This window comes from Hemitrygon akajei, chromosome 24 (assembly GCF_048418815.1).
Source record: "Hemitrygon akajei chromosome 24, sHemAka1.3, whole genome shotgun sequence".
Classification (NCBI taxonomy): Eukaryota; Metazoa; Chordata; class Chondrichthyes; order Myliobatiformes; family Dasyatidae; genus Hemitrygon; species Hemitrygon akajei.
The window spans coordinates 58,405,295-58,432,217 of record NC_133147.1 but is presented as its reverse complement, the minus strand read 5'-3'; the positions used below and the strand labels follow the sequence as shown (position 1 = coordinate 58,432,217).

General features: G+C 43.7%; 1 protein-coding gene across 4 annotated transcripts in view; it reads left to right on the top strand.

Annotated features, from left to right (window-relative positions):
- The window catches only part of LOC140716083 (scavenger receptor cysteine-rich domain-containing protein DMBT1-like), a 49,347-nt gene that overhangs the window by 5,229 nt on the left and 17,195 nt on the right, over positions 1–26,923 (top strand). For 3 of the 4 annotated variants that reach the window (XR_012096236.1, XM_073028778.1, XM_073028777.1), the window contains exons 3-10: positions 3,979–4,014; positions 6,765–7,079; positions 9,487–9,801; positions 13,236–13,550; positions 15,284–15,598; positions 18,888–19,202; positions 20,035–20,349; positions 26,405–26,719. Coding sequence is in view for 3 of the 4 variants with exons in the window: in XM_073028778.1 (XP_072884879.1) it covers positions 3,979–4,014; positions 6,765–7,079; positions 9,487–9,801; positions 13,236–13,550; positions 15,284–15,598; positions 18,888–19,202; positions 20,035–20,349; positions 26,405–26,719 (2,241 nt within the window). In the remaining variant the exon portion in view is untranslated. The remainder of the gene's footprint in view (positions 1–3,978; positions 4,015–6,764; positions 7,080–9,486; positions 9,802–13,235; positions 13,551–15,283; positions 15,599–18,887; positions 19,203–20,034; positions 20,350–26,404; positions 26,720–26,923) is intronic. The other variant, XM_073028779.1, reaches the window with a different exon arrangement.

Below are 26,923 nucleotides of genomic sequence, written 5' to 3'. Positions count from 1 at the left end.
AAGTAAAGTCGGCGCTTCTGGCTAAAACCCTTCGGAGTGGGGAAAAAGCTGAAGAATTCATTTAAAAGGTGGAGGAAGGGAAAGAGAACCCCTAGGTGAAAATGCAAACGTTCGAAATAGGAGCAGGAGTAGGCCATCGAGCCTGCTCCTCCAATCCATAAGATCATGGCTGATTTGACAATGAAATCATCTCCACCTACCTGCCATTTTCCCATAACCCTTAATTCCCCTACAATGCAAAAATCTCGCCAACCTTTTCTGAAATATATTTACTGAGGTAGCCTCCACTGCTTCATTAGGCTTCATTAGAATTCCATAGATTCACCACTCTTTGGGAAAAGCAGTTCTTCCTCATCTCCGTTCTAAACTTACTCCATCTGCCTTCTTGATAACCTGCTGCACCTGCAAACCAATTTTTTGCGATTCATGCACAAACATTCCCAAGTCCTTCTGCGAAGCAACATGTTGCAATCTTTTACTATTTAAATAATAATCTACTCTTCCATTTTTCCTTTCAAGGTGGATAACCTCGCATTTACCAACTTTGTACTCCATCTGCCAGACCCTTACCCATTCACTTAACCCATCTATATCTCTTTGCAGACTCTCCGTATCTTATGCAGAGTTTGCTTTTCCACTAAATTTAGTGTCATCAATAAACTTTGATACTCGACACTCGGGCCCCTCTTCCAGATCGTTAATGTATATCGTCAACAGTTGTGAGCCTTGCACCAACAGCAGCAGCAACTGACTGCCAACCAGAGAAACACCCATGTATCTCAACTCTCAGCTTTCTATTGGTTAACCAATCCTCTATCCATGCGAATACTTCACCCCAACTCTATGCCTCTGTATCTTATGGGTAAGTCTTTTATGCGGTACCTTATCCAACGCCTTCTGGAAATCAAAGTAAATAACCGTCCATCTCTTCCCCTCTATCTACTGCGTTTGTTACATCCACAAAGGACTGCAGTAAATCTGTCAAACAGACCTGCCTTTACTGAATTCACTCTGGGACGGCTTTCCCAATGCCTCGCTATTTCTTCTTTAATGATAACTTCAACCCAACTACAGATGTTAAACTGATTGGCCGATAGTTAACTGTCTTTTGCCTATATCCTTTTTTGAACAGTGGCTTGACATTCTCCTTCTCCCAATCTGCCGGGACCTGCGTAAGCTCCAGAGAATTTTTGTAAATTATCACAAAAGCCCCAACTATAACTTCTGCAATTTCTTTCAGTACCCTGGGATGCAGACTATCAGGAACAGGGCACTCGTCTATCTTTAGGCCCATAAGTTTGCTCAGCACTACCTCTTTAGTGACAGCTATTGTATCGAGATCCTCACCTCCCATCGCATCCATATCATCTCTCTTCGGAATTTTACACGTGTCCCCCACAGTGAAGACCGACACAAAATAATCATTCAAAGCCTCGGCTATTTCCTCATTACCCAATATCAATTCTCCTTTCTCGTCCTCCGATTACAATGGACCTGCGTTCACTTTCGCCACCCTATCCCGCTTTATATAATTATAAAAACGTTTGTTAGCCGTTTATAAATTTTGTGCTAGTTTATTTTCGTAATCTATCTTCTCTTTCTTTATTGCTCACTTAGTGGTTCCTTGATGCTTTTTAAAGTTTTCCCAATCTTCCAATTTCCCCCTACTCCTGGCGACTTTTTACGAACAAGCTTTTTTTGATGCCTTCCTTTATTTCCTTAGTTATCCATGGCTGGCACTCCCCACCCCTACTATCCTTGCTTTTAACTGGAATATAGTCGTGTTGAGCACAATGTAAAATCTCTTTGAAAAGCTTCCACCCTTCCTGAACCGTCTCACAATATAGCCTGCGTTTCCATTCTACCATACCAACACCTCCCTTATCCCGTTGTAGTCTCCCTTGTTTAGGCACCGGTTTTAGATCGAAATATTGCACCCTTCAGTTGTATGAGAAATTCACCTATACTGTGATCACTCTTTCCAAGAGGATACCCAATTACAGGATTGTTAATTTTACCTATCTCATTGCACAGGAACAGATCCAAGATAACATGTTCCCTTGAAGGTTCAGTAACACGCTGTGCAAGCAAGCTATCAAGTATCCATTCTATGAAGTCCTACTCAAGACTGCCTCGACCAATGTAATGCACCCAATCTATGTGGAAGTTAACGTCCCCACGATAACTTCAGTTCCACTCTTACATACCTCAGATATTTCTCGGTTTATTACCTGTGCCACTGTAATTATATTATTCACAAAATTATTCGGTGGTCTATAGAGAACTCCCACCAGTGATGTGTTCCCCTTATTATTCCCAATCTCTACCCAGATAGATTCAATATTCTGATGCTTAGATTTTATATCGTCTCTCACTATCTCCCTGATCTCACCTTTAATTAAGACCACTACCCCATCTTCCTTAATTTCCTGCCCTATCCTTCCGTATTACCTGATAACCTTGGATATTTAATTTCCAAACCTCTCCACCCTGCAACCACGTTTCTATAAGGGCCTCTGAATCATACTCCTTTATACTGATTTGTGCCACAAGTTCACTGACATTTTTGCGAACACTACAGGCATTCAGATAAACTGCCCTTACACTCATTGTGTCTTTAAAACCTACTAATCTTTGTCACTTATGCACTTGACTTTTATGCACTCCTCCCTTACTTTTCTCTTATTTCACCTTTTACTTTATCTTTATCCACACTTTCCTCTTTTACTTTATCCATACTTCTCCAATCTGTTGAATCAACTCTACTTCTATTTAGTTTCAACCCTTATCCAGAACCCTAGTTATGCGAATCGTCAGGATCAAGGTCCCATCACGGTTCATATAGAGCCCATCCCAATGGAATCATTCCCTCCTCCCCAATACTGGTGCCAGTTTCCCATGAATTCAAACCCAGCACTCACACACCAATCCTTCAGGTACGCATTTAATTCTCTAATCATCTTAATCCTGTACCAATAAGCACGTGGCTTAGATAGTAATCCCGAGATTACCGCTTTTTTGGTTCTCCTTTTTAATTTATTCCCTGGCTGCTCAAATTCCGTCAGCAAACCTCTTTCCTTGTTCTACCTACGACATTCATACCCACAGGTAGCATGGCAACTGGATCATTCCCCAAACACTGGAATTTCCTCTGCAGGTCAGATAAGATGTCCCAAACACAGACAGTAGGAAGTCGATACATCCTTTGGGACGCTCTGTCACTGCACAGTGAACTTTGACTATGCCCCTGACTGTACAGTCTCCAATTATCACTCATTTCTCTTCTCTTCCCCCTCTTGAATGGCCCCTGAACCACGATGCCGCAGTTAGGTTGCTCATCACCCTCGTCCACACAGGAAGCAAAAATCTCAGATCTGTTGGGCAAGATCAAGAGATGAGTTTCCTCCAGCACTGTCTGTTTGATCTCACTACCTGCCTGAACCGTAATCACACCTTCTTTCGCCTGACCAAAGACCGAATTTGCGTGCGCCCACCTCCTGAAACAGAGCGTCCAGGTAACTCCCCCGCCCCTCCCTGCAGTGTCGCAGTTTGAAGCTCAGATTCCAGGTCATCAACCTAGAGCCTGAGTTCCTCGAGCAGCCAACATTTGCTGTAGATCTGGTCAACAGGAACCACAAACTCCCACATCATGCGGCTACAGCACATCGCCTGATCCTGCATCTTCCCTACTTTATTTAATTAGTTCGCAATGTTTAAAATGGGTGGTGAATGATAATCTTTGCTTTGATATCACGTGCGAGGCTTCAGGAACAGTAAAAACTTAAAGTACGTAGAAACCTGTTGTTTTAAGTTATGGATGCCCTTCAGAAATCACTTCGCTGCTATATATCATTGGCTCCAGTAAATTTTCTGGGAATATGTTGCAGAACGGAATGTGCCATGCAAGTTATTTTCATTGCAATATTACACGATAAAATTGTTCAAAACGCTTGTTGATAGCGTGTGTTTTTTTCACAGTGATTCTGGGAATTCAGCAGAATGTTTATTCTCAAGGTCAGTACCAAATATTTCAGAAAAAAACTCGATGGCTTCTCGTTAACGTTAATACTGTCCTACAGTTCATAGTCTTAATACATCGTCGTTAGCACTAGAGGTAGACAGATCTAAGTCGACTAGCTCTCACCTTTTTAATGGAATTCACTTTGTTACCTTGATTTACTCTTTACTATCTGCAGAATTTTCCGGGCCCTGTTGACCACTGAATAAACCTTCAGGCGCACATCACCTGGCAGAATATGTCAAAGGATACCTCAGCAGATAAATATCAGCGAGAGTCGTATTCGCAAGCACAGACGCAAATGCACATAATCTATCCGGGAATAACCCCTCCACCAACAGACAGAACCACACGCATATAGATACGCAAGCGCTTCTCTCTCTCTCTCTCTCTCTCTCTCTCTCTCTCTCTCTCGCTCTCTCTCTCTCTCTCTCTCTCTCTCTCTCTCTCTCTCTCTCTCTCTCTCTCTCTCTCTCTCTCTCTCTCTCTCTCTCTCTCTCTCTCTCTCACACACACACACACACACACACACACGCACAATAGAAGGGAAAGATGGATACATTTCAAAGTACATTGGAAATTTATTTTAAAATACGTATACGTCACTATATACTTGCCCGAGATTCCCTTTCTTACGGCCATTCACAGTAGACCAAATAAATACAATTAAAATCAATGGAAAACAGTCAACGACAAACAACCAACGTGCAAACGAAGACAAAATGTGCAAATATTTAAAAAAACAACAAATATATCTATAGATTGATAGACGAATTGATTGATCGAGAGACAGTCAGATAAATAGTTAGATAGATGGATAGATAGATAGATAGATAGATAGATAGATAGATAGATAGATAGATAGATAGATAGATAGATAGATAGATAGATAGATAGATAGATAGATAGATAGATAGATAGATAGATAGATAGATAGATTTTAGTCGTTGGTGAGGATAAACAGTTCTGTATAACCGCGGTATAATATAAAAGATGTGATTGAACTGGAGCGAGTGCAGCGCAAATCTACGAGGACATTACCTGGTCAGGAAGCCCAGAGTTAAAGGAAAACGTTTGCTAGGCTTCATTGGAACGTGTGAGCAAGAGCTATGAAATTATAGAAGAGTTAAAATTATGAGATACCTGGATAAGATATATGATAACTGACTTTTCGCAGGGTCGGGCAGATTAAAACAAGGGGTCATCAGTTTAGGATGAGGGAGAAACATTTAAAAAGAAACTGAGAAACAACCTTTCACAGAGAGGGTGGTGAGTATACGCAACGAGCCGCCAGAAGAAGTGGTTTGGATGGATGCAATAACATAAACGAAGAGGCGATTGCCTTGCCAAGGATTGAAAAGATACTTTGCCGAAGTTTCATGTTAGGACTATCTGGATTGGTGCCATACTAACTAGCGACTGTGCTGTATTAATGTGTAATGGTTTTCTTCTTTAAATAAAAGGACATTTCATTGGATGATGGCAAATTTCTTTATCCAAAGGTTGGTGAATCTCTGGAATTTACTGCCATAGGTGGCCATGGAAGCCAAGTGATCAGATGTTTTAAAGTGGTGGTTGATAGATTCTTGAGTAGTAAGGGGAGAGGCTTGGAGTATGAGGATGAGCGGGCAAATATATTAACCATGATGAAATGGCGGAGCAGACTCGACTGGCTTAATTCAGCAGCTACGTTTTTGACCCTATTGTCTTAACTCCATGATTCTAGTCAGTAAAGGCGTTGTAATCTCAGGATCCTGTTTCGGTTTCAAATATTGCAGCATTGCCAATGGTATCAGAAAGCAGCAACAATAATGGAACATTGCAACATGTAGCTGTTATCTCCAAAGATAGATCATGAGGACCTGCATCGGTCGAGGTCGACCACACACATTGCTTTCTAGCTGCCAATGTAGTCGATATCGAGAGCAAACTGTTGTCCATGAAGCAGCAACGCCCACCCGCACCCCCACCCCCACCCTCACCCGCACCTCCACCAACCCCACCCCCACCACCACCACGCTCCAAGGACGATGAATCCAAAGGTATGGCAGAAACTGATAGTTTGATGCCAGCAGCTTTTCAGGAATTGCCAATCAACGTTGAAGTCATCGTTGAAGCCTTAGGATCCCAATTTCAGGATTTCCCTTAGGTTTTACTCCTGAAGCCTTGACGGTGAGTGAGTGTAGCCGCAAAGCAGGGAAGGTTTCAGATCAGAGATTTAGTCTCCAAGATGAGCTGCCAACCACGGTTGACCAGCCCCATCTGTCCGAAGCAACTGGTTTTATATCGCAAGTACTAGACTAGACTCCTCCTCCTGTCAGTAGAAACTGATCTGTCGGGCGTTGTAGCTAACACACACATCAATGCCAGAAGCTCAGCTTTCTTGTTAGTGGCATCTCCAGACACACGCCATCGGCAGTGTTTACGAGTTAGTGGGAACTTATCATTCTGTCTAAACTTTCTTCTATCTAACTATCTCACAGGTACACTGGCACACACACACACAGAGGGAGGGAGATAAAGACAGAGGTAGAGGTAGATACAAAGAGATAGATAGAGAGAGAGGGGGGGTAGGAGACAGGGAGGGAGAGAGAGAATAGGGACATTGATAGTGATAGATAGACATAGAGACAGATAGGGGCGTAAAACCGAAGTAGAGAGGTGAAGGTTGAAAGTGGAGATAGAGAGAGTGGGCAGAGAGAGAGAACCAAATACAGAATTAATATTTGTCTGAACTTCATTTCAGTGCCTGCGGTGAGAGTCGTGAACGGCGATGGCTACTGTTCAGGAAGAGTGGAAATATACTATAATGGAGAATGGGGAACGGTCTGCGATGATGACTGGTCCTTGGAGGACGCGCAGGTTGTGTGCCGTCAACTGGGGTGCGATCTTGCCGTGTCAATACACTCGTCTAGCGAATTCGGGCCAGGTACAGGGAAGATTCTAATGGACAACGTTGGCTGCAGCGGGACAGAATCCTTCCTATCGGCCTGTTCCTTTGGCGGCTGGGGAAACCACAATTGCAATCACAACGAAGATGCAGGTGTTGTCTGCAAACCAGGTATGAGTATTGTTGAACACCCTTCTTTTTTTGCCAGAAGCGTTTCCACTTTTAACAGAAATGTTGTCCGAACTTTACTCCAAAACAGGCAAAGATATAGTATATATAACTTGTTTATTGTTCATAAACGAACGGAAATATGCAGACGATGGAAATCCAGAGTGATACATACAAAATATTGGACGAGCATCAGCAAGTAAGGCAGCATTTATGGAGAGGAATGAAGCGTCGGCGTTTTAGGCTGAGAGGCTTAATCAGGACTGGAAAGGTAGCGGGAAGAAGCCAGACAAAGAAGATTGAGAGGAGGGCAGGGGAAGGAGTACAAGCTAGAAGCTATTAAGTGAAGACAGATGTAGAATAACAACATTATAATCATATGATCGTGGTCTTCGATATGTCATGACTGTGTTTGGACTTGGCAATTTTTTTTTCTACAGAAGTGTTTTCTTATTGCCTTCTTCTGCACAGTGTCTTTACAAGACTTATGTCCCCCAGCCATTATCTGTACTCTTCAGAGATTGTCTGCCTGGCATGAGTGGCCGCATATCCAGGACTTGTGATATGCACCAACTGCTCATACAACCATCGATCACCTTGTCCCATGGCTTTACGTGACCCTGATCGGGGGTGGGGGTAAAGGGCTACTCAGGCATTACACCTCGTCCAAGAGAGACCTGCAGTCTAGCAGAGGGAAAGAGCACATTACCCCCTCCTCAGCCCTCCACCCCGTCAATGGCTAGAAAAGAAGGAATCTGATATAAAAGGAAAGTTTCCTCAAACGTTCTAAACGAAGAATTAGGTTAATTAAAGTGAATATACAGAAACAATTAATGGATTTCAGTACCGTATATGAAACGCACAAAGTAAGAGCAATTGTCATAAAATGGTATTTTCGTTTGAGAGTCACAAACAACGGAACTCAGTTAGAAGATAAGAGCCGTTTCGTTATAAAACGTATTAAGGCGTGGAAAAAAATCTGCTCTTAGATGTGAGTGAATCTGAAATCCTCTCCCCTACAGAGCGGTAGATGCAATGTTGTTACAAACGTTTGTAGATATGTTTATGGCAAAGAATAATACTTTGGAGACCGAGGGACTGAGGATTATGGAGCAGCTGATACTGAAGAGGACTTGAGGCTAGAGTTGTTCAGCCGTGATCATGTTGAATACATGATCATGCTTCATTGAACTCTGGTCTGCATGTGGCGGATTGTATTCGTTTCTAGTCGTCTGATTAGAGGAAGGATGTGGTGGTTTTGGAGAAAGAACAGAAAAGTTTTCCTTGATGCTTCCTAGATTAGACGACTTGTTCTAGAAGTAGAGGGCAGACAGGCCAGGATTTAATGTTCAAAAAGTTCTTAGATAATTTATTATTAATGTAAATATATATCACCGATACAACCCCGAATGAATTTTCTTGAGGGGATACTTTTTACGTGTAACCGCAAGGAGGTGAGGTAAAGGAACAGAAGGCTCACAACTAAAATACACCACTCAGAGTTTCTTGCCCGGTGCGTCATTCCGTTACTGACTTACTTAAATCACCCTTAAACCGCATAAACAGTTGGCAGCAGCTCGTCAGAGATCTTTGTCCTGGGCCAGTCTTTCAAAATGTCCCCAGGTGTAGTGCATCTTCGAAAATATTTGCTCTCCCAGACTGAGGTCTTGGAAGATTCTGTTGGCGTTTCTGTAGCTACGAGCTTTTACGGGATGGGTTTGCTAGCGCCATTTTCAAACCCTCCTTCTTTCGCAGTCGGGCTTGTTCGCTTCAGCACCGCTGTCCTTCAGTCACTCCATTCCTCAGACGTCACTCGATAGAGATCTCTGCATTGCTCGCTGTTAAATCCAGGGTAACGTGGAAGCAGGTTCACGGGTTTGGTAAGTGAGACAGAAAACACGGACTACGAATGAGCATATTAAGCATTTATTTTCAAACAGTTGAATAAATCGACTAATTAACTTATACGTCTTTGGACTGTGGGAGGAAACACACTCTGTCATGCGAAGTAACGTACAAATTTCTTTCAGACAGCGCCGGAATTGAACTCCGACACCCCGACCTGTAATAACATTATGCTAATTGCTACGCTACCATGACGCCCCAAGTATTTTTCTTCAGTCCAAATTATGGGGCATGGAGTCAGGGTGAAAGCGGTAAGGCTTGAAAGGAATCCGAAGAACAATGTTTTCAAAACGAGGTTAGCGAGTATATGGAATGCACTCCAAGACGAGGTGGTTGAGGCATGTATTAAAAAGCACTTGGAAGGGAACGTGGAAGGGAGGGTCCAGGAGTGATATGTGTCAAACGCAGAAAATTGGAAAAATGTGTGGTTATCTTTGTCGGCATTAACTCGTTGTCCCGTTGTCCTTTATTGTTCCATAACAGATATTCTATGACTCCATTTCAGATTTGCATGTGAGACTGGTGGGCGGGAGCAGTCGCTGTTCCGGACGAGTGGAGATCCGCTACAATAACGAGTGGGGGACGGTTTGCGACGACGATTGGTCAGCTGAAGACGCTGCAGTTGTTTGCCAACAACTCGGCTGCGGCTCCCCCGCGATTGCGCACCCGGGAACGCACTACGGGCCAGGTAGTGGGAGTATCTGGATGGACGATGTTGCGTGCGAAGGAACTGAAGCTTTTCTTTCAGCTTGCACCTTCAGCGGATGGGGAGTGAACAACTGTCAGCACGACGAAGATTCAGGCGTGACCTGCCAATCAGGTGTGTATACACACCCTTAGAATATCTTCTTCTTTAGCTGTCCATTGGTTTCGATATTGACTGAGGCCTGGGCATGGTTGTGTGGAAGACCGGCAGTTGCCCATGCTGCAAGTCTCCCCTCTCCAAACCACCGATGTTGTCCAAGGGAAGGGCCTAGGCCGATACAGCTTGGTAACGGTGCCGTCGCAGAGCAATGTGTGGTTAAGTGCCTTGCTCAAGGAAACAACATGCTGCCTCAGCTGAGGCTCCTTAGAATATAGAACAGTGCAATACAGGAACTGCCCCTGTGCCCATGATGTTGTGCTGGACTGCTGAAACTAGTAATTAAATGCTTAGCTAAACTGATCCCTTCTACTGACTAACTGTCCGTATCCCTCCATAATCTACATATGCTTCTGCCTACCCAGAATCCCATTACAGCCTTTTATCGCATCTCCCTCCATCACCAACCTTGGCTGCGCATTCCAGACACACACCAAGCTCTCTGTGAAAAAAATAATTGTCCCACTGATCTCATTTGAACTTACGCCCTCTCAGCTTAAATGGTATTTCAGCTCTAGGAAGAAGATACCGGCTGTCTACTTCATTTACGCCTCATATATTAGTACTTCTATCAGTTCTGCCCTGATCTTCCGCTGCTCTAGAGAAAGCAACACATGTTTGCCCAACCGCTCCTTATAGTACATGCTCTCCGATTCAGGCAGCATCCTGGTGAACCTCTTCTGTACCTCTCCAAATCTTCAACGTTCTTTCTACAGTGATCCAATCAAAATTAAATGTATTAGTTCTGGTGCGGTCTGACTAGAATTTTATAAATTTGCAACTTAACTTGCCGACATTTGAACTCGGTGCCTCCACGAATAAAGGCACGCCTTCTTTACCTTCCTGTCAAACCATGCAGCCACTGTCAGGGAGCGATGGATTTGGACATATTTGAAGGGAGACAGATTTAAGTTGGGAAACTTAATGGTGGTGGTGGGTGTTGGAGATCATTTTCTGCATTTCTTTTCACTTGTTCGTTTTCGTTACTTGAATATAACGAGTGGTGGAGTGGAGATATATCTCTGCTGAAGGAGGCTTAAGGTGCTCCTTCCCTCCGTTAGCCTGCAAGTCGCACTTGGACAAGGCGAAGGACCTGCTTAGAACCCAGATCAGATTCACTTGAAGTCATAGGAGCAGCTGGTGCATTTCACAGGTCCTGGTGATAAGGCCATTGATGCGAAGCAGGCAGTCTCTGAAGAGTATTGATAATATCTGGGGTCACCCGTTTTGGAAAGGACAGTCCTGATGAAGGGTCTCGGTCTGAAACGTCGACAGTTTACTCTTTTTCATAAATACTCCCCGAACCGCTGAGTTGTTCAGGCATTTTATGTGCGCTGCTGGTATTCCAGCAACTGCAGATTTTCGAGCCTTTGTAAAGTCGCTGCCCAGAAGGTAATGATACCCACTTCTGTAGAAACAAAAAGTGCCAAGAAAAATCGTGGTCATGTAGAAAAGAAAAAGATCAGATTAAAGACAAATGGAAGACCACGATCGCCCACGTTATAGGAAAAGGCACAAAATGACGATGACGATAAGTTGGAAATTAAGAATTGCTAGGAATCCTGGATTCCTCCGGGCATTTTGAGGAGGCAGATCACACAGCAGATTTCTTCGTGAATCATTTCATCATGGTTAAGCAATGATAATACAAAAAAAGCAAATCAGGGCTATTGTTGCTAATTGAACCGAAATAAATACAGCACACTGCAAACCGCACCAAACTGTGATTATGCCTAATTCATATTAACTGCGATTAATGCAATTAAACTGCCATACCCCCTAACTCTCTGTACTTTTGCACAGTAAAGAACTACTTTTTCCTTGCTGTTCAACTCACGTGCTTGAGAAATGTCAATGACGAATTTATGCGCTATTTTTATGTTTACAGATTTTTCACCGGAAAATTAACCAAATTCTTTGAATATAACGACAACTGAGAAGCAATCCGAAAATTTTTATTATTATTCCTAACACTACGACTGATGCAGTGCACTCAGTAGCTATTTTGTTGGGTTACTAAATAACCTAATAATCTGACCACCGTCCGGTACTGCTTCTGGGATTTTCACGCACAACAGTGTCTAGAGTTTACAGAAAATGCTATGAAAAACAAATCGACACAAAAATAATTCCAGCGAGCGGCAGTTCAGTGAGCAAAAATGCTTTGCTAATGAGATAGATCAGAGGAGAATGGCCACACTAGTTTTAGCTGCCAGGAAGGCGACAGTAATTTAAATAGCCACGTATTATAACAGTTGGGTGCTGAGGAGCATCTCCGTAGGCACAGCACGTCGAACCTTGAAATGGTTTGGGTACAGCATCAGAAGACACAAGGTCTTCCTAAAGGTGCACCTAATGAAGTGGCTACTGGGGATAAGTTCGACTCTAAAAATAATTGTAAGAAAGTAGAAGACACTTAGCAATTTCTTTAAATTTGCGGTGGAGAGCAGTCTAACCAGTTGCATCACAGCCCCCAACGAGAGATTGCAGAAGGTTGTGGACTCAGACTGTTCTCTCTACGCTGTGCAGTTGCGCAGCCGCCTGTAACCGAAATGCTCCCATGCATAGAGCCTCAAAGCAGTTGGAATATAAACAACTGAGAAAAGGTTTCCAAAACGTGAACAAGTTTCTTTGTTGTACTACATTTTATTATGCCCTCCAATAAATAAATGAAATCAAATGTGGGTGAGTTTTCAATTTTCATTCTAAACATTCAGTGTACAGATACTTACAACAACATTTTAGATGCCGTGCAGTTTTCAGGCCGTGTAAAAAAAAATTCATATCAAAGCTATGGCTGGCCCCCGCAGCTGAAAAGAAATAGATGGACCGTCGAGCCTCAGCCAGTTCCATCAAAGGCACACGCCTCCTCACCATCGAGGGCATCGTCAAGAAGGCGGCATCCATCACTGAGGGCCCTCATTATCTGGGACATGCCCTTGTATTGTTATTATCTTTGGGGAGGTGGTACAAGAGCCTAATGACTCACGCTCAGCGATTCATAAGCGTCTTCCTAAATCTGCTATCAAATTTCTGAACGATATCTCGTGATTTATATTGTTCTTTTTAATCTTTGTAATGTAGGGTAATTTGATATCTTTGCATTACACTACTGTCACAAAATAACAAATATCAAGTCACATACGTTAGTGAAAATAAATTTGATTTTGATCCTGATTACTCGTGTGGAGTAACCTATGATCAAGCTTCGTGATGTATTACTTGCGATTTCCAGTATAGCAAATTCAATACAAAATATGAGAAGAAGCCGTGTTACAAACTGGTGACTATTTTCTCCGTGACGACTGGAAGTACGAGAGTGCAAACATAAAATAAGAAATGACAGATCACGTTTTGAGTCTGAATTAACCATTTTTTCAATGATGTTTCAGATGTGGCGATGCGGCTGGTAAACGGCAGCGACACCTGTTCAGGAAGAGTGGAGGTGTATTACAATGAGACATGGGGAACCGTTTGCGACGACGATTGGGGTCCGGAAGAGGCGAAGGTTGTTTGCAATCAGATGGGTTGCGGCTCTCGCGCAAAGGAGGTGTCAGGAGCATACTTCGGGGAAGGTAGCGGGAAAATTTGGATGGACAATGTCGCGTGCAATGGAAGTGAGCCTGCTATTGCGCATTGTTCCTTCGCCGGATGGGAAAGCCATGACTGCGCACACCATGAAGATGCTGCTGTGATTTGTGAGGAAGGTAAAAACGATGTTATTTTTATTGTTAGTAGGGCATTTTAGCGTTGTATTTGGCTTAAGATTATCATAGCTGACCGGGTTTAGTGGGGATAAGCTCCCACTACCCATTAAATGCTCCTCATGGCGTGGTTCTCAAATACCCTCTGACAACCAAGTTCAGCTCCTGCCCTTCACGCGTGGCCAAGTTATTAAGCTCGGCGGAACCGCTGTCAATCCTCCGCCCTTTTGCGGTTATATCCATTGATGGCAAGGTTTCATGAGTAAACACTGAGGAAAGATCCGAAGCTTGAGTCGAATCTTGTGTTCAACACTGACTAGCAACCACTGTGACTCTGCAGGTGCCAAACAGTATCGGTCTCTGCCATACCTTTTGATTCCTCAGATGCGTGAAGGGCGGGTTGGTTGCTGCATGGGGAATAGCTTGCTCTCCATATTGTACTGCCCTGGTGTGCGTACTAGCTTGTGAATAACATAGACTGCAGGGTCACAACATCTTTGGTCCACCTGGCCAAACTTCCCTGTATCCCATGCCTTCTGACTTTCTGAATAAGCATACCGTGTGGAACCTTGTCAAGTGCCTTACTAAAATCCATGTAGATCACATCCACTGCCCTACCCTCATCTATATGCCTGGTCACTTCCTCAAAGAACTCTATCAGGCTTATTAGGCACGATCTGCCCTTCACAAAGCCATGCTGACTGTCCCTGATTAGACCATGATTCTCTAAATGCCCACAGATCCTATCTTTTCTAACAGCTTTCCCACCACAGACGTAAGGCTCACTGGTCTATAATTACCTGGACTATCCCTACTACCTTTTTTGACCAAGGGGACAGCATTCGCCTCCCTCCAATCCTCCGGTACCATTCCCGTGGACAACGAGGACATAAAAATCCTAGCCAGAGGTTCAGCAATCTCTTCCTTTGCCTCATGGAGCACCCTGGGGAATATTCCGTCAGGCCCCGGAGACTTATCCGTCCTAATGTATTTCAACAACTCCAACACCTCCTTTCCCTTAATATCAACATGCTCCAGAACATCGACCTCACTCATATTGTCCTCACCGTCATCAAGTTCCCTCTCAGTGGTGAATACCTAAGAGAAGTACTCATTGAGGACCTCGCTCACTTCCACAGCCTCCAGGCTCATCATCCCACTTTTAACTCTAATCGGTCCTACCTTCACTCCTGTCATCCTTTTGCTCTTCACATAATTGAAGAATGCCTTGGGGTTTTCCTTTACCCTACTCGCCGGGGCCTTCTCATGCCCCCTTCTTGTTCTTCTCAGCCCCTTCTTAAGCTCCTTTCTTGCTACCCTATATTCCTCAATAGACCCATCTGATCCTTGTTTCCTAAACCTCATGTATGCTGCCTTCTTTTGTTTCCAAAATGTTTTGTTTCCAAAATCTAATCACACCAGCTCCCCAATTTTACCTGTCTTTTTCTCTCTATGTGCGCGTGTTTCTCTGTTCTCCCTGTGCCTGTTTCTCCCTATTTCTCGCACTCCATGACATGTTATCCCTTACACAGAATAAACCGTTGTAAAACGGAATTTCATATGCCTCGCCTTTTCAGGTATATGGAAACTCAAAGGGCATCAAGTAAATGAACTGTTCGAGTGATACTTTCTTAGAGGTTTTATGCTGTGCAGCAGCAGAGGGATGAGCAGCACCTCAGACAGAAGTGAACAGAATGACTGGGTTACGAGCAATGTTTCTTTCAATGTTATTTCAGAATCGGCGGTGCGGCTGGTGAACGGTAGTGACGCCTGTTCGGGAAGAGTAGAGGTTTATTACCATGGAGTGTGGGGGACCGTTTGCGACGACGAATGGGGCCCAGAGGAGGCGAATATTGTCTGCAAAGAGTTGGGCTGTGGCAGTCATGCTATTGCAAAGTCGGGAGCGCACTTCGGGAAAGGTTGCGGGAATATCTGGATGGATAATGTGGCCTGCAGTGGAATGGAATCCTCTCTTGTGTACTGCTCCTTCGCCGGTTGGGGGAGCCACGACTGCGGTCATCAGGAAGATGCGGCTGTGATATGTGAGGCAGGTAACACACCCTTCTGGGATTTCGTTAATCTTTATCATGGTATTTTACTTCAAATGAACATATTTCCTTTCGGTAACAAATGACCTCTCAGTCATAAAATCAGGACGGGGCGCCACGATAGCGTACCCTGAAGCGCGACGCTATTACAGCTCGGGGCATGGAGTTTGGAATTCAATCCCGGAGTCCTCTGTAAGTGGTTTGTACGTTGTCGCGGTGGAATGTGTGGCGTATCTCCGGGTGCTCCGGTTTCGTCCCATAGTCCAAAGACGTACTGGTTAGTCGGTTAATTTTAAACTTTCCGTGATTAGGCGAGGGTAAATCGGGGGTTGCTGGCAGCATAGATCGCTGGGCCGGATGGGTCTATTCCGCGTTTTTCTCTGTAAGTAAATGAATGCACACATTTATAGATAAATCCATGGAGTCACAAAGTTATAAAGCACAGGGTGATGCCCTTCAGCCCAACTGGCCCATGACATCACGATGAATATCAATGTTTGTGACAACCCGAGCTTAATACACACCGCCTGAACCTGTCTCCCGATGCACCTGACCACATGGCTTTTAAGTATTATAATTTTATCTAACTGCTCTACTTCCCCAGGCAGTTCGTTCTTCACCCTGTGGTATACCTGTGCACTTGTATGTTAATTCAAATATCTAATCAGCCAATCACGTGGCAGCAGCTCAATGCATAAATGCATGCTGACGTCGTCAAGAAGTTTAGTTGTTATTCAGACCAAATGATGACTTTGTCTGTGGGATAATTGTTGGTGCCAGGCGGGGTGATTTGGGTATCAAAGAAAGTGCCAATCTCTTGGGATTTCCACGCACAACAGAGTTTACAGAGAATGGCACAAAAATCTCGTGAGCAGTAGTTCTGTCAGTGAAACCACCATGTTAATGAGAGAGGTCAGGGGAGAATGCCTGCAAGCTGACGGAAGGGTTATCTTCAATATCGCGTTACAACAATGGTGTGCAGAAGAGGATCTCTGAACGCATAACACGTCGATCCTTGAAATGGATCGGCCTTAGCAGCAGAAGGACACGAATATACACTCCGTGGACACTTTATTAGGTACAGCACGCCTCGTCTCCTTCCTGAGCGATTACAATGCTAACGTTTGAACTCGCTCTTCCATTAAAAAGTTATATTACTCAAGGCGTCACACTTCTGCCTTGTAGTTGCAGCAATCGTGTTCTAATCTGAGTTGGAGATTATCCGTGTGCACATTCTCCGATGTGTGCGTGGATTACCTCCTGTTTTATTCGGTTTCTTGCCTGAAACAAACCTCACAAGCTATTTAGGTTAATCCACCTCTGTAAAACTCTCCAAATATAGGTGGCTGGTAACTTCTGTGGAAGACCAGCCTCCCTTCCACTTGTGCTTCTCGGTGCAATCGGAAAGCAACTAACAATCTGAGACGGCACGCCCCCGGCAATTCTCTCTTCTTCCCCTTCCATCGGGCAGAACATAAGCCGGTTAGAAACTGTCTTTAAGTCTGGTTAAAGCACGTTCTACTAAGGTTGAGGACAGTGTCTATCCCGGTGTTTTAAACATGATGAACGGACATTTCCTTTAAGATGGGCTCTTGCCTTGGTAGACTTTTCACTTTTCGTCTACCCGCTCCACAGTGTAACAGTAACATTTTTTCATGCATCCTTTTATTGCTCTTTCCCTGTACCGATGTTATGAGATGCTGTGTATGGACTGCATGGATGGTATGGGAAGCAATGCTTTTCACTGAATTAAGCTTCATGTCACAATAATAAACAATTTGTCGGTGTACCAAATGCATTACATTCGAAGTGATATAAATGTAAATTGGTAGATTGGTAAATTGATTTATTATTGTTGTATCTACCGAGGTTTCTTGGGTGTCTGGGTATCCAGGGAGGGAAAGCAGCTCTTTGACAGGTCACTCAACCTTGGGAACCACCGGACACTTAGTTGCCACCTGTGACTCCAAGTAATTGCTTACATGCAACAACAGCCACATCACGATGCACGGCTGCGACTGGTGGGCTAAACTAGGCGTGAGTAGCCGGTGGGCCTCATAACCCGGTGAGTTAAGAGCATGCGAAATCAGTAGCGGCGGACCGGGCCGATGAGATCACCAGTGCGATCCAACGGCCAGACAGTGGGTTCTGCAACTCTCCATGGAAAACGATGAACATTACAAGGTGCAGAAATCATGGTCATCTACTGCATCAAGGAAGGCCCCTTTTTGTGACGACTACTGGACTCGAACTTCTAAGGTCAAGAGAGTAGAAACGACTCAATGCAGCGTCTTTTCCACTTTCAAAACTCTCACCCACAGATCTCCAGTCACTATTGGATGCGACGGACAACTGAGACTTTGCCTACCATCCATGCAGATCATTGCATTACTGCGGTACATTGTGTGTGGTAGCACAAGGCAATGAGAACAACAGGATATCGTGTTACAGCTTCAGAGAGAGTGCAATGTAGGCAGACAATTATGTGAAAGATCTTAACGTAACTCCACTCTTTAAGTAAGGAGGAAGGCAGCAGAAAGAAAATTATAGACCAGTTAGCCTGACCTCAGTGGTTGGGAAGATTTTGGAGTCAATGGTTAAGGATGAGGTGATGGAGTACTTGGTGACACAGGAGAAGATAGTACAAAGTCAGCATGGTTTTCTTCAGGGAAAATTCGGCCTGCAAACCTGTTAGAATTCTTTGAGGAGACAGATAAAGGGGATGCAGTTGATGTTGTATATTTGGACTTTCAGAAGGCTTTTGACAAGGTGTCACACATGAGCCTGCTTACCAAGTTAAGCGCCCAAGTATTGCGAGAAAGCTACTAACATCGTTAGATAATTGGCTGATTGGTAGGAGGCAGCGAGTGCGAATAAAACGATCATTTTCTGGTTGGCTGTCAGTGACTAGTGGTGTTTTGCAGGAAAAATCTGGAGTGGGAGGGGTGGGGTGGAAAGAGCAAGTGTTAGCAGAAGACGTGTGGATCCGGATTCTGGGGGCTGCTAGGCAGATAGGAAAGGGAGGCATAAGAAATTCCGTAAATGCTGGAAATCTTGAACAACAGCAACAACACACACACACACACAGTGCTGGTGGAATTCAGTAGGTCAGGCACCATTGAAGAGGCGAGATAATCTTTCGATTTCTTGGGCCGTAAGGGCTCCTGCACACACACAATTAATCCCTGTTATTTCTTTTGAAGCCCATGACAAGCAAATAGACAATTAATTCTTCAAAAGAAGACAAATACGAGTGAAACTTGATCCGATCTTGTCTTTCACTTCGTTGCAGAGGCGACAATCAGACTCGTGAACGGGAAGGACGTATGCTCAGGAAGAGTGGAAGTCTATTATCAAGGGAAGTGGGGAACTATCTGCGATGACGGCTGGGATGCTGAAGATGCGAAGGTTGTTTGCAAACAGATGGGTTGCGGCTCCCAGGCAACGGCGATGTCGGAAGCTCATTTTGGGGAAGGCAATGGGAAAATCTGGATGAGCAACGTCGCTTGCAGTGGAAGCGAATCTTCCTTTTTGGATTGCTCTTTCGCGGGCTGGGGGAATCACGGCTGCGGACACGCGGAAGATGCGGCTGTCATCTGTGAGGAAGGTAAAGGCATAAGTTTAATTAGCTAGGCACACCATTGTGGGCTGAAAGGACATGTTACTGTTTACTAAACTTCTATGTCTACGTCTGTGAATGCCATCTTCGCCCTTCGCCGCTCAATTACATCATAATATACTCTAGTGATAAGAGCTACCACGCCTTAAACGTAAGTATACACCACCTTCATACCATTCGCAGAAAGAAAAATTTCCGATGGCCAACCACTCTAATTTCAATCCCCATTCCCGTTCCGACTTTCTCCCATGATAAGATCACTCAAAGGTTGGAAGAACAATATTGTATATTCCGTCTGCGTCGCCTCCTACTTGATGGCATAAATATTGATTTTTTTTCAAATCCCGTTATTTGTCCCTTTTCCCTTCACTCTTTTTCGTTTCCCCACTCCAGCCGCCCTCTTACCTCTTCTCCTCATCTGCGTAACACCTTCTCCTTGTGCCCCTGCACCTTCCCTTTCTCTCATGGTCCACTCTCCTCTCCTATCAGATTCCTTCTTCTTCGACCTTTCACCTTTTTCACAACATCTCCCACTTTCTTACGTCAACCCTTGCCTCACCCACTTGGCTTCACCTATCACCTTCTAACTTGCACCTCTTCCCCTCCCCAAACTTCTCATTCTGGCAAATTTCCCTATCCTTTCTAGTTCTGAAGAATGGTCTCAGCCCGAAAAGTCGATGTTTTATTCCTCTCCAGAGTTGCTGTCTGATCTGCTGAGTTCATCCAGCATTTTGTGCATTTTGCTTTGAATTTCCAGCATCTGTAGAATCTGTAGTCTTTAAAGGCTTAAACTCAATTTATTGATGGATTCATATTTCAGAGCTGGAAATCAGACTAGTTGGTGGCAGCGATCGTTGTTCAGGAAGAGTGGAGGTGAGCTACAATGGACAGTGGGGAACGGTGTGCGACGACGGCTGGGACATGAATGACGCCAAGGTGGTTTGTAATCATCTGAATTGCGGCGATCCCGCCTCAGCACTTCCGGGAGCATACTTCGGCCAAGGGAAGGGGAACATTTGGATAGACGACGTCAAATGCAAAGGAAATGAATCTTCACTTTGGGAATGCTCCTTTTCACCGTGGGGGGATAACAACTGCGGCCACGGGGAAGATGCAGGAGTCAGATGTATAGAAGGCAAGTAATTGGATTTAATACTGAACATGATTTTTTTTCACATTTTCCATTAATAATCAAAGATTTAGGGAATTATGTTAAAGTTCAGGAGTTTGAGTCAGAGTCCACCCCTCATCATTAAGGCCATAAGTCATAATAGGAGCAGACTTAGACCATTCGACCCATCGAGTTTTCTCCACAATTCTATTGTGGCTGATGTAATTGGCCTCTCAACCTCTTTCTCCTGACAACTCTCCGTAACCGTTGTTGCATTTATGGATTAAAATCCTTTCAACTTGTGCTTTAAATATACCAAATGATGGGCCTCGACAGCCGTCTGTGGCAATGAATTCCATGCACAATACTTAAACTATGTCCTAATCAATGATTTGTCCGGCTGCAGCATGACTTCCCGACGACTGTACACAGTACCACAACTGATAAAAATCAGTATGATCTTTGCCTTTATTCACCAACCTGTCTAATCGTGATGCCACTTTAAAAGAGCAAAGTAGTTGAGACATGAAGTCAATTGTTAAAATGGCTGCCGAGTGGTGTAGATTCAGACATCGCCATCACGTACAAAATCCGCTACACCGCTGACGAGTGTTCAAGAGGCGGTATATTTAGAAGGTGGCATATATAATTAAGAACCCACGCCATCAGATATGAGAAAGTGAATGTTCACACTGAATGATACGGGAACAGTTTTTAATCTCTTCTGCCATCAGATTTCTGAACGGTCCACGAACCTATGAATACTACCTCATTATACAGTTTTAGCACTAATTATTCATTTTTGTAGTTGATACATTGTTATGACATTGCACAATATAACTGCCTAAATGAATGATTTCAGATTAGAAGACCATAAGACAAAAGAGTAGAATTAGGTCATCAGCTTATCGAGTCTGTTCCCCTATCCATGTCTGATCCAGGATTCCACTTAACTCCATACACTTGCCTTCTCGCCATATCCCTTGATGACCTGACCGATCAGGAAGGTATCAATTTCCGCCTTAAACATACCCACGGACTTGGACTCCACTGCAATCTGTGGTAGAGTACGCCACCGATTCACCACGCTCTGGACAAAAAAAATATCTCATTACCTCCGTCCTAAAAGGTCGCCCGTCAGCTTTGGAGCTGTGGCCTCTAGTTCGGGATACCCCCACCGTAGGAAACATCCTTTCCACATCCATCCTATCTAGTCCTTTCACACTCGGTAGGTTTTAATGAGATCCCCACGCATTCTTTTAAATTTCCGTGAGTACAGGCACAAAGCTGCCAAACGTTCCTCTTATGTTAACCACTTCATTCCCAGAATCATCCTCGTGAACCTGCTCCGGACTCTCTCTAATAACAACATATACTTTCTGAGCTATGGGGCCACAAACTGTTGACAATGCTCCAAGTGTCTTACAAAGCCTCAGCATTATCTCCTTTCTATTACACTCTATTCTCCTTGAAATAAATGCCAAAAATGTATTTGCGTTCTTTATCACAGACTCAACCTGTAAATTAACCTTCTGGGAGTTTTGCACTTTTAGATAATATTCCACACTATTGTCCCTTTTATCAAAATGCATTATTTTACATTTCCCAACACTATAATCCCTCTGCTACTTTTTGTCCAGTCTCCCAAGTCCTGCTGCAATCGCATTGCTTCATTAGCACCTCCTACTCCTCCATCAGTTTTCGTATCATCTGCAAACTTTGCCACAAAGCCATCAATTCATTTATCCAAATCATTAACTTTGTGAAAAGTAGCTGTCCCAATACTGACTCCTGACGAATGCCCCGAGTCACTGGACGCCACCAGAAAATGTCTTCTTTATTCCCATTTGCTGCCTCCCGTCTGTCAGCCATTTATCTATCTATGTCAGTATCATTCATGCAACGCCATAGGATTTTATCTTGTTAAGCAGCCTCACGTGCAGCAGCTTATCAAGTGCCTTCTGAAAATCAATGTAAATGATATCCACTACGTCTCCTTTGTCCACTATGCTTATTCCTTCCTCGAGGATCTCTAATAGATTTGTCAGGCAAGATTTCCCTTTTACAGAAACCATGCTGACTTCGACTTATTTTATCAAAATAAGTACCAAGTATCCCGAATCCGAATCCTTAATAATAGGCCAACACTTTCCCAACTATCGAGGTTAGGCTAACTGACATATAACTTAACTTCTTTTGTCTCCCTCCCTTGCTAAAGAGTTGAGTGACATTTTCAATCTTCCAGACCACCTGGAAAATAACAGTATCAAGTCATTCTTCGAAGATCATGACTAATGCATCCGCTATCTTTTCAGCAACCTCTCTCAGGACTCTAGGGTGTGTCTATCTGGTCCTGGTGACTTATCTAACTTAAGACCTTTGAGTTTTCCTAGCACGTTTCCCTTTGTAGTACCAATAGCATTCACTCCAGCTCTTCAGCACTCACGGACCTCTGGCACTCTGCTATTGTCTTCCACAGTAAAGACAGATGCAAAGTACCCATGAGGTTCATCTGTCAATTCTTTGACCCCATTACTACCTCACCAGCGTAATTTTCCAGCGGTCCAGCATCAACGCTCACTTCACTTTTACTCTTTTTATAACTGAAAAATCCTTTAGTATCCAACTTTATATTATCGGCGAGTTTACCAACATATTTCATCTTATCCCTTCTTATAGCTCTTTAGTTACATTTTGTTGGATTTTAAAAGTTTCCCAATCATCCAATTTCCCACTCACCTTTGCTACCTTATATTTTATGCAGTCCTTAACCTTCCTTGTCAGCTACGGTCAATTATGGATAACTCTGAACATCCTCTACATAGCACCATCCAGAGACAGAGAAGCAGTTTCAGCGACAGGTTACTATCGATGCAATGCTCCTCAGACAGGATGAAGAGGTCAATACTCCCCAATGCCATTAGGCTTTACAATTCTACCGCCAGGACTTAAGAACTTTTTAAAAGCTATTATTAATGCTTTTTGAGATGGTGATTTAGATGCATATCATATTTTTTTTACTGAGTTAAGTATTGTATGTAATTAGTTCTGCTACAACAAGTGTATGGGACATTGGAAAAAAAGTTGAATTTCCCCATGGGAATGAATAAAGTATCTATCTATCTATCTATCTATCTATCTATCTATCTATCTATCTATCTATCTATCTATCTATCTATCTATCTATCTATCTATCTATCTATCTATCTATCTATCTATCTACACCTGCCATTTGAGCACTTCTTCTGTGGGACATATCTATCCTGCGCCTTGTGAACTATTCGCAAAAACTTCTGCCATCTCAGCTCTGCCGTCATCCTCGCCAATATCCTACTCTAATCCACCTGGCCAAGCTCATTTCTCATGCCACTTTATTCCATTGCGATACTGATACGTGTGACTTATGTAGTATCTCAAATTTGAATATGAATTCAATCATATTATATTCACTGCCTCCCAATGGTTCTTTTACATCAAGCTCCCTTATAAAATCCGGACTATTACACAACACCTAATCTAAGATAGCCTTTAGCTGAGTAGGCTCAAGCACAAGCTGCTCTAAAAAGCCATCTCGTAGGCATTCAACAAATTCCCTCTTTGGGATCCGACACCAACCCTATTTTCCCTGTCGCCTTGCCTATTGAAGTTCCCCAATACAATTGTGTCATTACCCTTTTACAGCTCCCTTTGCAATCTCAACTCCGTAACTTGACTGCTATTTGGATGTCTATATATGATTCCCTTAATATTTTTTTAACTTACATTTTCTTAACCCCACCCAGAAAGATACCACGTTCTCTGTTCCTATGTCACCTCTTTCTAAAGACGTAATTACATCTCTTACCAACAGAGCCACACCACCACCTAAGCCTTCCTGCCTGTCCTTCCGATGCAAAGTACTTCTTTTGAATTTGAAGTCCCAACTAAGCTCTTCTTTCAGCCATGACTCAGTAATGCCCACAACGTCATACCGACCAGTCTCTAATTGCACCATAAGTTCGTCTACCCTATTTCGAAAGCCAGTTGCATTTAAGTACAGCACCTCCAGTCCTGCATTCTTCGCCCTTTTGAATTTTGCCTCTGCGGTACAATTTAACTCTTTGCTCTGTCTGTATTTGTAACCAATCATTGGCTTTTCCTTCCTTACATTCATGTTACAGATATCATCTACTTCTAAATCTATTGGCTCATTCTCATTTCTATCATACTTGTTTTTATCCCATGCCATTTAAGTTTAAACCATTCCCAAGTGCTCTAGTATACCTGCCGCAAGAATATTGGTCCTCCTCAGGTTCAATGCAACTCCTCCCTTTTGTACAGGTCGCACATGTCCCAGAAGAGGTCCCAATTACCCAGAAATCTGAATACCTGTCCCTTGATCCAATTCTTCAGCCAGCATTTATATGCGACGATTCTATTGCTATCCACACTGTCGCCTGACACAGGTAGCAATCCCGCGATTACTATCCTGGAGGTCCTGCTTTTCAGCTTCCTTCCTAACTCCCTGTATTACGTTTTTAGGACCTCCTCCATTTTTTTTTACCTATTTCGTTGGTGCCAATATGCACCACAACTTCTGTCTGCTCAACCACACCTCCGCCCCCTTCAGGATATCGTGGACGCTTTCAGAAACATCGCGGGTCCTGGTACCTGGGAGGCAAACAACCATGCATGTTTCTTTTCGCATCCACAGAATCGCCTTTCAGTCCCCCTAAATATAGAGTTGCCTATTATTGCTGCCATCCTCTTCAGTTCCCTGCCCTTCTGAGCCACAAGGCGTGATTCATTGCCAAAGGCATGGACGTTTATGCTCCGCCCAGAAGGTTGTTCTTCCACCCTGTAAAAATACGCCTAATGGAGTGCTTACTGTTGAGGGGGACGGCCACAGAGTTCCTCTTCACTATCTGACGTTCTCCCTTCCCTTTCCTGACAGTCACATATTTATCCCTCTCCTGTTGCCTTGGGGTAATACCTCCCTCTAGCTCCTGTATATTGCCTCTTCATTTTCCCTAGCACGCCGAAAATCATCGCATTGCAGCTCCGGTTCTTTAACACGATCTCTTAGGAGCTTTATCTCGATGCACCTTTACAAATGTGGCCATCGGGGATACTGGTAGTCTCCTGTAAATCCCACAACTGATCTGAACACTGGCCCTGTAGACATATCCCCTATTCCCTTGAAAGTTAAATAAGAAATAAGAAATAAGGAATCTACTTACTCACTTACCCTGCCTCCGCCTGGTTTCACCGAATTCTGGCTGAGTCAAAACCTTACCATTCTGACTTAGAACACTCCAATGACGACTGCTCCGCTAGATGATACCCCTCTTTTATACATATTCTGATTTTAGAGCTCTTCGCCAAACGTGCATGGGAACGCTTCTCCTGCATCTGCACAGAATTCCAACGAATCATATGGCATTGATAATAAATGTTATACAGATTCTGTAAGATAGAGGGTGGATCGTGAAATTAATTCACTGGGACACAAATTACTTTCAGTTGGATTAGATTCGATTGGATTGAATTGGATTGGATCTGATTGCATTGGATTTGACTTGATTGTCTTAGATTGGATTGGATTCCATTGGATTGAGTTATTATTGTCACACATACTGATATAAGGTGAAAGGTGTATCTTGCAGACTGTTCATACACATCAAATCATTACACAGGTCATTGGAGTACGACAAAATAAAACAATAACAGATGCAGGAGAAAGTGTTGCAGTTACAGGGAGAGTGTAATGAAGGTAGGCAATCGGGTGAAAGTCCATAGCTATGCACTGTATATCATGAAGTCGATTATCTACCTTAACATTCAAGGGAACAATTTAATTGTCTTATAATAGCGGGGTGGCTGCTGGTACTTGAGGCTGCTGTCGTGGGTAACTTTCATTTGGCACAATAGGGCCAAGGGGACTGGGAGTTCTCCTGGTGGACAATAGCCCTGTTACTAGATGAATAAAGAGTTCTTTGGGATAACATCTACCTGCAGTAAGAAAAATACCTAAAACGTTAATCTGTCGTATACGTTACTTCTTCTTTGATTCACTTATAATTTCGGTGTTTTATTTCAGAGCTAGATATCAGGCTGGCAGGTGGCAATGACCGTTGCTCTGGCAGAGTGGAGGTGAATCATAATGGATATTGGGGGACCGTTTGCAACGACGGCTGGGACGAGGAAGATGCAAAGGTTGCTTGCAGGCAGCTGGGCTGCGGCTCCCGAGCATCAGCTCTTTCGGGAGCTCAGTTCGGGCAAGGAAGTGGGAACATCTGGATGGGCAACATCGCGTGCAGCGGCAATGAATCTTTCCTTTGGGAATGCGCTTTCCCAGGATGGGAAGTTCACAACTGCGGTCACGAACAAGATGCAGGAGTGAACTGCACAGAAGGTAAGGACAACATTTTACAATTTAAGCTGCCATATTTGCTGACCCTTTGCAGGTCAGGACCTCAAGGGTGGCGTTCTCAGGATTGCTGCCAGTGCTACGTGATAGTGATGGTAAGAATTGGATGAGACGGCAGTTGAATGCGTGGCTGAGGAGTTGGTGCAGGTGGCAGGGTTTTAGATTTTTGGATCATTGGGATCTCTTCTG